Raw genomic sequence first — 12,978 nt, forward strand, 5'->3', positions numbered from 1 at the left:
AGCTAAATTGGTACAAAATATACCGTGTTTCCCTGAAAATAAGACCCTGTCTTATTTATTATTTTTGAACCCCAAAATAAGCGTTTGGCCTTATTTTCAGGGAGGTCTTATTATTTTGGGGCGCGTGGAGCAAGATGGGGCTCCTCTTGCCGTCTTACCTGATTTCCAGCTCTTCATTTAAATGTTTTGGGGGAGGGCTTATTTTCAGGGGGAGTCTTATTTTAGTGCATGAACTCAAAAGCCCGATTGGGCTTATTATCAGGGGATGTTTTATTTTCGGAGAAACAGGGTAGCAGTGGAGGTTGTGAGAATCAGAACCGTTGAAACTGAATCCAAATAAGATCAAAATTCAGGAAGATAATTAAGTCCTAATTTTTTAAGGAACATTTAAGTAATGAAGAGCTGAATTAATGAATATACCTTAGATAAGTGCTGGATTCTGGTAATAAATTGTTCTTATTTTTTTTTATTATTTTTTTCATTATATATATTTGTATTTGTCTCTTTTTTGTATGAATTTTAATATATAAGCTTTAATAATATTTTATGTTCAGTATGCCTTAATAAATGATTTAGCTTCAATGGACTGAAGCAGCATAGAAGCATAGTAATAAACTTAATAATGCAATCTGTTCAGTCTACACCTCCTGATTAGAGATGCCGAAACTTCCTCCCTCCCTACATGTGACAGTACAAGACGGGACCAAGAAACAACATTTCTTCATTCTTAATCCATCCCCATGGAACAATTTACCCCCAGAGATCTGGATGGGGCAATCCCTGATGGTTTTCAAGAAAATAATTAAAACAGAATTGGTCTTTAGTGCTTTTAATTGCTAGTGCTGCTGGGACTGGATGCCAAGGGAGTAGTATTATTTACAGTTTTTTAATGCAAATCTTTTCCATTGTGTTTTACCACAGTTTGGAGCATTTATGAGCACTTAAGAGCCGAGGTGGTGCAGTGGTTAGAGTACAGTACTTCAGGCTACTTCAGCTGACTGCTAGCTGCAGTTTAGCAGTTCAAATCTCACCGGCTCAAGGTTGACTCAGCCTTTCATCTTTCCAAGGTGGGAAAATGAAGACCCAGATTGTTGGGGGCAATATACTGACTCTGTAAATCACTTAGAGAGGGCTCTAAAAGCACTGTAAAGTGGTATATAAGACTAAATGCTATTGCTATTGCTATTATGACTCTTCCTTTGTTTTGAGTATTGGAGTTGGCTTGTCCATAACAAAGAAATTTATGGTACCATTGATCCTTACCAATAGGAATGCTCTCACAGGAGGGATCTTGTTCAGTTCCATCAAAAGCCGGAGTGCTTTTTCATGGTTGCTGCAATACTCCTCATATACAATGAACTTGTCTTTCTGTGAGAATGAGAAAAGTAATGTATGTTAATTAAAGCTTTCTATTATTATCGGTATCTTATTGAATTAGTTCCGAAGCAAACTGGTGTTACATGCCCAATCCTAGGGGTGCCCAGGGCTCTTGCACCCACTGCATTCTGCACCAGCTGCAGCTTCCAGATACTCTTCAAGACTAAGCCCATATAAAGCATATTGCAGTAGTCCATTTGGGCAGCAGTGGGTATGGAATGAACTACCCTTCATAACTCTACGGCTGTCTGAGTTTACAAATTCAACCATCGCAATAACCTGCCCACATTCCAATAAAATTAACTGTGCCAACAAAATCAGTAAGTCAGAGGCCACAAGTCCCTGTAGGTTGATCCACATTGTGCTAGGATGCCACTGATCTAAATCATAATGCAACCCAATTTACAGTGTAGGACTAGAACTAGGCACTTCCATAAATCTGGAACACATTTTTCCCATCCTTGTTTGTAATTTGAATTAGAACTAAAAACCTGAATCACAGGAAGAAATTACAAACAGAGGTTACAAAAAAAAAGAATATTTCACAAGAGAGCAGACATTTGTACCATAATCCTTCATAATCTCAATATCTGTGCTGCATGGGAAGATAGAAATCTTCTCATCATATCTGTCAGGTTCCAAACAGAAGGAAATAAAAGGAGACAAACCTGGATGGCTGCTACTTTAGTTTAATCACTTCTTGGCACTCACTGACAATCGCAGATGAAAATCTTGTTAGGGCTACTGCCCTGTGCATCCTACCACCATTTATCCATTAGTTATCACCATCCACCTAATCACACACGCTGTTCCCTCCCATATGACCCGGAAGTTGGCTTATGTTTAATTCTTGAGTATTTACAACCAGCATCTAAATAGTTAATTCACTTGAGTATTTACAACCAGCATCTCAACAGTTAATCCACTTGTTATTTCCGGCTGGCCATGATGATGTCATCCCCCAGTTATTCCCTCCCGTCAATCCTATCAGTTCCTGGGAGGCTCGATGAAGCAGATGCTGGGCTGAAACAAGGTTTGTGCATTCCTCCCCCCAAGAATGGCAGCTCCATGCCGACAGCAAGCTGGAGCTGACAGTTCCTATCACCCATCTCCTCCCACTTATGATTGTATGACTGCAACCTTGTTGCTGGTATCCTTAAGATTTATATTGACTGTTTCCCTATGACTATCATTAAGTGTTGTGCCTTATGATTCTTGACGAATGTATCTTTTCTTTTATGTACACCGAGAGCGTGTGGACCAAGACAAATTCCTTGTGTGTCCAATCACACTTGGCCAATAAAGAATTCTATTCTATTCTAAATTGCATCCCAATATGTCTCGAGGGCACCAGTTTGAAGATTGCTTTAACATATATCCCAATAATGGATAAATAAAGCTCCAAGGCCTGATGGAGCACACATGGGAATTTATACAAGGAAAACATTATATAAGACTTAGTTCTTTAGTATTATAGACATTAATATTACTCAGTTCTTTGCAGCTGACCTTATGCTTGGGAAATAGCACCCAGTGTTGTTTTGTTGATTTTGATTGCAGCTCTGTGACACTGGCCATATTTTTAGAGATTATATTTAGATCATGACATCTCTCGGCAAACCACAGTTCAATATATTCAATAATTATAAAGATGCCAGAGGGCTTTCATCATGTCTTACCAGCTGTCCTTCATGCACAAGACCACAAGAATGAAAGCCACGCTTTAAAATTACTTAGTGCTTTAAGTATTTAATTTTCTCTCTGGGTGACACTGAGGTTTCTTCAAAGGATGAGGAAATTATCCGTTACATAATTAGAGACACTACCCTCAGAAAACTGAACCTGCATAATCAAACACATTATGATCACTGATTAGAACTCTTTAAAAATAGATCTTTTCTTGCTCAGCAAATTCTTTCAGTATGTTACCCTCTAACTTAAGACCACCACACATATGACCACATTACTAAAGTCACTGGATGAATTCCTGCATTATACATGTGACAGTCATGTGTAATTGCAATTCTGTAGGCATCTGTAGGCAACAGGAATATGCAGCTAGCCCATTTCCTGATACAGATACACTGCATGTACTGTATAAAAGGTAAAGGTTCCCCTCGCACATATGTGCTAGTCGTTCCCGACTCTAGGGGGCGGTGCTCATCTCCGTTTCAAAGCCGAAGAGCCAGCGCTGTCCGAAGATGTCTCTGTGGTCATGTGCCAACATGACTAAATGCCAAAGGCACATGGAATGCTGTTACCTACCCACCAAGGTGGTCCCTATTTTTCTACTTGCATTTTTTATATGCTTTCGAACTGCTAGGTTGGCAGAAGCTGAGACAAGTAACGGAAGCTCACCCCGTTATGCGGCACTAGGGATTCGAACCGCTGAACTGCCAACTTTTCGATCGACAAGCTCAGCGACTTAGCCACTGAGCCACCGCATCCCTATGTACTGTATATTCAGCACTATTATTTATTATTATTTTTTATTACTGTTATTACTATTATTCTCTGTTCAAAACAATGTAAAGTCTTTAACTGGTGCCTTCATAACAATGAGTTATTCCTAGGAACCTAGGATGTCATATTCTATCAGTGTAGTACATGTGCAGATCCAAGCAATGTGGCATTTTGCAATTGAGAGATGGGAAGCCTCCATGCAGCCTGTTTTTGGCTGGCAGGGCTGCAGGAGGCCGTTCAGGCCGAAAATGGGGCAGACGGAGCCACGTGCGGCCCCTCCGTGCCCCATTCCCCCCGCCAGCCTGCGGAGGAGAACTACAATGCTGATCCGGCTCTCAAAGAAATCCAGTTTGACACCCCGACTTAAAGAATCTTACATCAATTCAGATATCTCATGAAACACTTGATTGCCAAATCCAATATATTAAATTTGCATCAAGGTACACAATTTCCAAGTCTGGTCACAACCCAGCAAATGTATATTAATATATCATACTCACAAATTTTAAGAAAACATCTCCCAGTTCATGCTGAGAATGAGGTTCCGGATGTAAACGATATTCTAAAGCAGTCAGGAAGTCATTATGAACATCAAGTATATCTTCCATATTGGAAAATAAAATCTGTAACATTAAAAAAAAAAAAAAAAAGAAACTGGTAATAATTGCCTGTGAAATCTTTGCAGATTCTTATCCCTCCATCCATTTGAAATAATCCTTATTGTGTTTGTTTTACATTGTTTAATATTTCATAATAAAACAATTTAGAATTTAATTGAAAAATTAGAAAACAACATGGAGTAAAGGCTATGCAAGAACTAGGAAACTTAATTAACTATGGTTGGCATATGTCTGAACAAAGATTATCCTATTGCAAAGTGTTAAGTGCTTGATAACTTAATATTTTCACTAACTGCAATGAATATCGGTCAGACTTTTGAAATGAAAAGTTCAACCCTTTGGTTTAATAACATAGTAAAAAGAAAAAAAAAAAGCAGTGGTAACCTCTGTGTGTGTAATAGACAAGTTAGCAGTGGGTCACAATCCTATCCCCATCCATTTTGCATATGCACATGACATATCCACCATCTTGCTGCATTTCACACACACACACACACACACACACACACACATGTGTAAATTCCACTGTATATCTTATGACAGAACATACAGACAGTTTTAAAAAATAAACTGAAAACATTCCAAAATGCATTTTTCCTCTATTTTCTACAATGCAACACAATTAATGTTTATTGCTAATTTTCCATATAAGTTTTTAAGATGGAATGGTAGTTATCACTATGTTTTATCAGACCAGCTATCATAAACAAGCATAGCTACCATAATTACTGGTTGCAAATCAACTTAACTTCATCTCTGTTTCAATTCTGATTTGGCAAAAGAATGCAAATCACTGTTGCACAGTTCAGATGTTATAGTAAACTAGAAGCTGATATCATCATGAATTCCTTATGGCATCTTGTCCAACTGGTATTGTTTCACCATTAAAGCTTGTAAGATCTCTAATACTCTTCTCAGCATGAAGAGGCATGAGCAGAGGCAACTATATTGATGGAATCTGACAGACTTCAGTTATCCAACTGTATGTGCTGCCTTTTGTCTCTTTCTTAGATGCTTGAAAGTGTCCCATTAGTCAGCAGTCAAAGACAGGAATGGCTAAGTATTACTAAGATGATTTTAATAAGATGATAAAACCTTTCTAGAGAAAACTAAGTAATATTGAAGAGATTACACAGAAAGTTCCAAAGACTTAAACTTAACTTTTCTTGTTGCTGTTTCTTTTTCAGTTATAACTTAAAGACAGAAAACTGGTAGCACAGTAGTTATCTGAATTTAAAATTTCTTGCAAGGAATACGCCATAGACTTCTACATCATTTACAGTACTGAAATCTAGTTACCATAGAAGAGAACTATCTGTATGAAATTGAGGGTTCATCTAGATCAGGGCTGTCAAACTCCTGGCCTGCGGGCCAGATGCGTTGTGTGCTGGCCATGCCCACGCCCAGTTTAGCAAAGGGGGGGAGCCCCGATATGTCATGTGACAACACCGTGATGACATGAGTTTGACACCCCGATCTAGATTAGCATCCCGAGTCAAAAGATAAACAGTTATCTGCTTCTGGAAAGGCACATAAAGTGTTTAAGCCAAAGTCACAAATGGGAAACCTGAAAACATCAACGTCAACACAAGGAAGATAATGAGGCAGAACTCTATGTCACTCTGTGCTGAGACTGTACAATACATGGAACCATAAAGATAACAAATGTTCTGTGTTCAATAACTCACTAAGTCATAAAAGAATTAACCAGTGTTTTACTTTTAGCATGCTGTCCAAATCCAGCTATTAGGATTGCAACTGTCTTGATTAAGCATTTTGGGTATATCCAGCCTTGGAAATCAAGAAAAGGAGAGAGGTACAATTTTTGCTTTGTTGAAAGTGGGTTCATGAATTCAGGGAAAAAACACAGATAAGCAGCAACAGCAGCGGCAGTAGCAGCAAATCACTATGTGAGGGAATGTACAGAAGCGAGAAGGTAGTTCCAGGAGGAAAGGCCTTCATTCCAGAGGAGTAAGAGGCAATTCAGTTCAGATATCATGTGTGAAAGAAAGAGGGTGAAGACAGTTTCTCCCTAATACTTTCCAGAGTATATTATGGATGCAGATAAGGGAGTGCTCATTCTGGAAAGATTTTGTCTATAGTTGGGAAACAATAAAGAATTCAGCTTGGAAGAATCACCATTTGGCCTGACATGCCATGGCACCAAAATGGCAATATATGAACAATAACGTCTACATGCAAACCCTAGTATTATTGTATTTACACTTTGACATTAGATGAAGTATGTAAGTTACATCATTTGTGATGTTGTCATGCACTGATTGTTATTTCCTTCCTTTGTCCTTCCCTCTCATAGATGCCCATGATCTTCGTCCATCTAACTGCTAGTAGCTATAGTTTGTAATTAGTATAGCCTTTATTGTCATTGTACATCATATGTACAACGAAATTGGTCACATCCAATTTATAAAACATTTTGTAAAGGCATGTAGCCTTTCTATGGCAAGTATTCAAAGGTTTGATACACTAACGTTTCATTTATCTATCATAGTTAGTAATCTACAGAACTGTCTTCCATAAATCTAAAAACTTTTAGCTTAATGGCTGGACTATGAATAGGGATACAATTTCAAGTATCTAAAACACAAAATGGATTAGAAGATTTTAGGCAATTAAATTTCTCTAAATTTGAATGCTTTCAAAATAAAGACTTGTGAAGCCCTTTAAGGGCGTGGCTAGCTATTTTCTAAAGCACCTGAAGACCAGACAAGGAATAATGGAAGGAAACTGATCAAGGAGAGATTCAACCTAGAAATAAGGACAGAAATTTTGACAGTGTGAACAATCAACCAATGGAACAGCTTGCCTTCGGAAGTTGTGGGAGCTTCATCACTTGAGACTTTCAAGAAGAGATTGGACTGCCATTTGTCAGAAATGGTGTAAGGTTTCCTGCTTGGGCGGACTAGATTGGACTAGATGACCTACAAAGTCCCTTCCAACTCTGTTAATCTGTCTCCCGCTAAAGGGGTAGTGGTTATTTGTAATGCTCTCTCTTCTACTTGGCACATAGGTTGGATAAAAATATAATTACAAAATAGAAAAGAGTATATGTTTCCTTTAAAAGTCATCAAACGAGCATTACCACCACTAATTTCATTTGGTACAAATAGTTCAAACTTCAATTATGCACTCAAAGAATAAAAAAATAAACTAGTTGCGATTATAAGGAAAATTATTTTGCAGTCATAAAACTGAGCAAATAAGAAATACCAGTTATAAAATAGCAAGACATACTATTCATCAGTTAAAAAAGAATAGTAGCCAGAAGTAGATAGTACAATAGAGCCTTGATAGTACAGGGGTTTAGTGCACCCTGTTATTAACACAGCTGCCTGCAATTTCTGCTGGTTCGAATCTCTCCAAGGCTCAAGGTTGACTCAGCCTTCCATCCTTTCTAAGGTAGGTGAAATGAGGACCCAGTTTGTGGGGGCAATAAGCTGACTTTGTATAAAAATATACAAAAGTATGAAGGCTATTGCTTAACGCATTGTAAGCCGCCCTGAGTCTCCGGAGAAGGGCGGCATATAAATCAAATTAAAAAAAAAAAAAAAGAAGTGTTTAAACGGACAGAAAATAAAGTAGCTAATATAATCTGATAAGGCATTGCTGTAGTTCTAATTAGAGTAAACCAAATAAAATATATTGCTTGAACCATTTCAAAACTGAAGAAAGGCCAGCTACATATATGATAAAGGGCTGCAACTCCATTGCAGAAGGCCTTAACCCTGAAGTTTTATTTATTGACTAGAAATACATCCCACTGAAATCAGTGAAGCTTACTGGGCACAGAGCAGCCTAAAGGGGCAGAGATAACAAGGAGACAGATCAGTGGGGTGAGCTCAAGTGGAGGTGAGCGTGGAAAGCAGAAGAGACGGTGATGAGGCCAGTGAAGGCGGCAGAGGAAGAACGGTAGAGCAGCAGGGATGGGAAATTGTAGTGTGGCGGGGTGCAGGCCAGAGCACAGGGTGGCAGGGGAAGCGGAGTACAGGGCAGAAAGCAAATTGGCTTTGGTAAGGGCAGCAGAGTGTAAGGAAGTGGGGGTGCAGGGCAAAGTGCAGAGAGACAGAGCAGGAGGGATGGCAAGTGCAGGTGGCAAGAGTATAGGGTTGCGCTTAGGGCAGGGGACACAGTTCAACAAAAAAAGCATAGATGGATTGGACATAGACCCGTTGGGGGCATTTAAGCTCACCTGCATGTAAATGTGGATGAGTTTGCCAAGCACTTGAATTTTGACCACATGACCATGGGGGCGCTGCAACAGCGGTAACTTTAAAAACCGGTAATAAGTGCCATTTGTTCAGCACTGTAATAACTTCAAAAAGACACTGAATGAATGGTTGTTAAGCGAGGACTACCCGTATGTACATCTTTATTTCTAAACTGTCTTTTAAAATCTCCCTAGGAAATTCGGCAAAGAGAAATATAAAACAGAAATATGATTGTGCATCTGGAGAAAAGCCCCAAAAAACTTCAGGATGCAGGATTTGATTGTAAGACAGATATATTTAGAACGTTGACAGGCAATAAATTAATTGCAGTAAAAACGACAGTAACATCACTAACTTTTTATCTGCAGCATTTAAAAGCTATAAAAACTTCACTACCAATTTTTGTATTTGTTTGTTTGCTGAGGACAACAGAGTAGCTTGAGGACTAACTGGCTTTGAAAGAAAAGTCAATGAAATGCATGATTGCTTTCTAAAAGAAATGAAGGAATTTAGCAAGAAGGGAAAATAGAAGCATCTACCGGTAATTTTCCAAGTCAGAGATACAATACTTTGCTTTTGAATTGAACAAGGAATTTAAAGGAATGGAGATTGTAAGTAGAAATCATAGATTTATCCACTAGACCCTTTTGGTTTTAAAAGAAACAATATTTGGGGACTGAGGTTGGACTTGAGTCTCATTATCTGCCTGTGGCCGCAACATTCATTTCTTCATTCTTTGTAGGATACAATATTACTGGACTTTTCAATTAAACAGATGAAAAAGAAAAGATACTCCCTGCTGTTTTCTGCCTACCATATCTTGTAGGAGTATATAGTTTCTGTTCATTTAAGGTAATGTGGCAATTTAAACATTGCCATTAACAAAATTAATGTTGAGCTCCACATTATCTCACTCTTAACCCAAAAATGTTTTGGAACCATTACCTTGACATTTTCCTCTGTTATATATTTCTCAGCTTTATCCACTGCATTTTGTCTAATTCGATGCAGAAAGGCCTGCAGGGAAATAAAAAAGTTAATTATTTTCAAGCTGATCCTTCTTTAATTTCACTTTTATTCTTTCTTCTGGATTTCACAGCATGAGCCATGAGATACATATCTGGGATAAAGAGGAGATCATTTTACATACTTATAATCATCAGTTGTAACATTTTGGTGCAGGTTGCTCCACGAATCTCGATAAAAGCATCTCTTTCAAGTTGCTTGCAGCTTGTCTGACAACAAGCAGCTTCCTTCAGAAGCACTTGTGGTACTTAATTTTGCTTAGAGAATTGGCACCACTGGCACACCAAAGGAAACTGCTCTTTGCTTAACCCCTCTGAAGCTCCCTTTAGTCCTATAAAAAGGTGACTGTTCTGCATTGATTAGGGAGGTGTGATGTCTGGATTTCATCAGACAAAAAATATCTGTGTCAAGTTAGGGGGAGGTAGGTGAGGGTAGAACTGAACCAAATAAAGTGGGGAAAATAAGGACACTTTGAAAGCAACATATAGCATATCTGTTTATGAAGTCTTATAACCTTTTTCTCTTTGGGTGCCAAAAACGCACGTGCAGCATGCGATAGCGTGCGCATGTGCCGGCACCCATAATGCAATGTGCACCCCTGCGCATGACCCACCTGTGCATGCACACGCAACCCCCCCCACGCAACCCACGCAACCCCGTGCATGCACACGAGGGATGGGATTCAAAAATTTTAGCAACCTGCACCATTGTGGGTGGGGCTTTTCGACCTCCCCAGGGTCTGGAGGCTTTCCTCAGGCTTTGAAGGCCCTTCGGAGGCCGGAAACAGGCCTGTTTCCGGAACTTCTGAGAGGCCCGTTTTTTGCCCTTTCCAGGCTCCAGAGGTTTTTCCTGAGCCTCCGGGAGGGCAAAAACGGTCTCCCCCTGGCTCCGGAAGCCCTCCGGAGGCCGGAAATGCATGTGGTGCTCCCCACCACGCTCCACCGCACATGTGCATGCGACCCCGCTACATGTGTGTGCGTCTCCCACATGCGCCCTGCCCTCTGTGCATACTGAAAATCAGCTGGCTAGCAGGAGGCACACATGTGCATTGCACGTGAGCTGGGCGATGGCTCACATGCCCGGAGAGAAGGCTCTGCATGCTAGCTGTGGCACGCGTGCCATAGGTTCGCCATCACAGGCTTATAATGCAGTCTCCCTACCCCCTACCCCCCACCCCCCAATTGCATCTTTGTTTCAACCACACATCAACACAGAACTACAGAATTGGAAAAGGCTTGTAATGATACATGAGAAAGACCTTGAGAGACGGGTCAAAGAAATGCTGCCTAGGTAATGATCAGATAAGAGAGGGCATAGCCCGCAGCTGCATAATAGGCAGAGAAAGAGACTCAGAAGGGACACCCTCCACATGCCAAGTTCTCACGCTGTAAAGGAAATTGAGGGCGGCTTGCAAGAGTCAGTTGATATAGCCTTACAATAAAGTAGAATTAACTCATATGGTCATGTTTCCTTACTGACCTGGAAAATCTGACAGGGTTTTTTAGTCCAATCCTTTTTAGGAATCCAAACTATACCATCCCTGGCTGCTGGGCCTCTACTTGAACACATCCAAGGAAAAGATTATCATTTCTTCCAGTAGTAATTAACTTCCACTGTACAATCATTAAGAGGTATTTTAACTGGAATCTGTTTTCATGAAACTTAAAATTATTATTACTGTTCTGCTCTCTTGGAGAATAGAATGTAACATCCCGAACAATACTACCCTAAGAATACCCAGGTGCATATACTCCACTCATCAAGTTTGCAGTTCCTTATATTATCCTATATAAAAGCAAGAGGAATAAAAAAATTCCTCTTGTATCTATGACCATCACCGCTAATTTTCACTGTACCTGTCTGTTGTGGCTCCATTACCTGAGCCTGTGTCATCGGCAGGAGAGGACTCCGAGAGTGAAGGAGAGGAGTTGGCAAGGCCTCCCTCTCCAGGACCCTCCTCTCTGGCAATGCCTTTGGTGTCCGCCGAAGGTCAAGAGATAGGGCCAGGGCCAAGCACGTCCACGCAGCCACAGGTGGACAGTGATGAGGGAAATGAGTCTTGGCTGGATCCTCGGCAGCGTCGCAGAGATAAGCGCGCGCAACAAAAGAAAAGGCATGCCAGAGATTAAGCTGAGTCACTGGACCACACCCCACAGGGTATAAAAGGGGGTGAGGTGGCCATTCAGACTCTGTGACGGACAAAACTAACTACTATCGAGTCACATTGCATCTCTGGAAACAACATTATCTGCCTTGGATTTAATTACGGACTGGACAATTCTTGAACTGTGTGTATTTTGTTTATGAGTAAAGTTCTTGGCAAGCAGCTACTGGGTTGCTGCCAAGCCTCTTATCGGAAGAATTGGTTGTCTGCCATTTTATTTAACCCCCGGCTGTCTGTTTGTGTGCGTGTGTGAGACAGGGACAGAACACTGTCATGTTTCCCTAAAACATAGTATCTCATTTGAGGTGGTCTGGTCAGTGCAGAATATAAAGTATTGTAAATATATTAGAAGAATTGCTGAATTAGCTCAAGATCCATCCCAGTTCTGCATCATTTCCCTCATGTTTTCTTCTCTTGTTGTTAATCCTGAAATAAAATCAAAAGCCTCTAATTGCCTTCATCAAACTTCTTCCAAAGCCTGAGGTACCATATACCATATCTAATTCCATGTGAAGACTCACTTAACAAATGTCTCACTTAACAACAGAAATTTTGGGCTCAATTGTGGTCGTAAGTCGAGGACTACCTGTATAACACAATGTCTGCTCTAGCTAATATAAAGGTAGTTCCTGACTTACAACCATAATTGAGCCCCAAATTTTGGTTGCTAAGTGAGTTTTGCTCTATTTTACGAACTTTCTTGCCACAATTGTTAAGTGAATCACTGCAGGTATTAGGTTTGTAACTATGGGGATGCTGCAATAGTCGTAACTGTGTAAAACAGTCATAAATCACTTTTTTCAGTGCCATTGTAATTTTGAATGGTAGGGAAGGGGAGGGAGGGAGGGAGGGGGAGAGAGAATGTGAATTGGCATACCAATAATGTTCATTTTTCTGAATATAATTGGAGTTAGAGATTCAAGGGAATGAGGAAGAGACACAGGGAAAGTATCAACAGATGCCAAAAATCTCTTTTAGTTTCATCAATCCTTTTTCACTAATGGTAAATGGGATTCAATTTTCAAGACACTCCGTAATACAGAATGGGGAAAACAGCTGCTATTTAGCAAAAGACTGGCTGCTACTATATTTAGAAAAC

At 40.0% G+C, this 12,978-nt stretch overlaps 1 protein-coding gene across 1 annotated transcript in view; it reads right to left on the reverse strand.

Annotated features, from left to right (window-relative positions):
• PREX1 (phosphatidylinositol-3,4,5-trisphosphate dependent Rac exchange factor 1) overlaps nucleotides 1-12,978 on the reverse strand; it is a 252,963-nt gene that overhangs the window by 111,869 nt on the left and 128,116 nt on the right. The window contains exons 2-4 of the mRNA XM_070940036.1: nucleotides 9,635-9,706; nucleotides 4,341-4,463; nucleotides 1,264-1,368 (exon numbers count right to left, since the gene is read on the reverse strand). Of these exons, the coding sequence (XP_070796137.1) occupies nucleotides 1,264-1,368; nucleotides 4,341-4,463; nucleotides 9,635-9,706 (300 nt within the window). The remainder of the gene's footprint in view (nucleotides 1-1,263; nucleotides 1,369-4,340; nucleotides 4,464-9,634; nucleotides 9,707-12,978) is intronic.

The sequence above is a fragment of the Pituophis catenifer genome, unplaced genomic scaffold, assembly GCF_029215685.1.
Source record: "Pituophis catenifer annectens isolate HBS135680 unplaced genomic scaffold, rPitCat1.0.hap2 SCAF_3, whole genome shotgun sequence".
In the NCBI taxonomy this organism is placed as follows: domain Eukaryota; kingdom Metazoa; phylum Chordata; class Lepidosauria; order Squamata; family Colubridae; genus Pituophis; species Pituophis catenifer.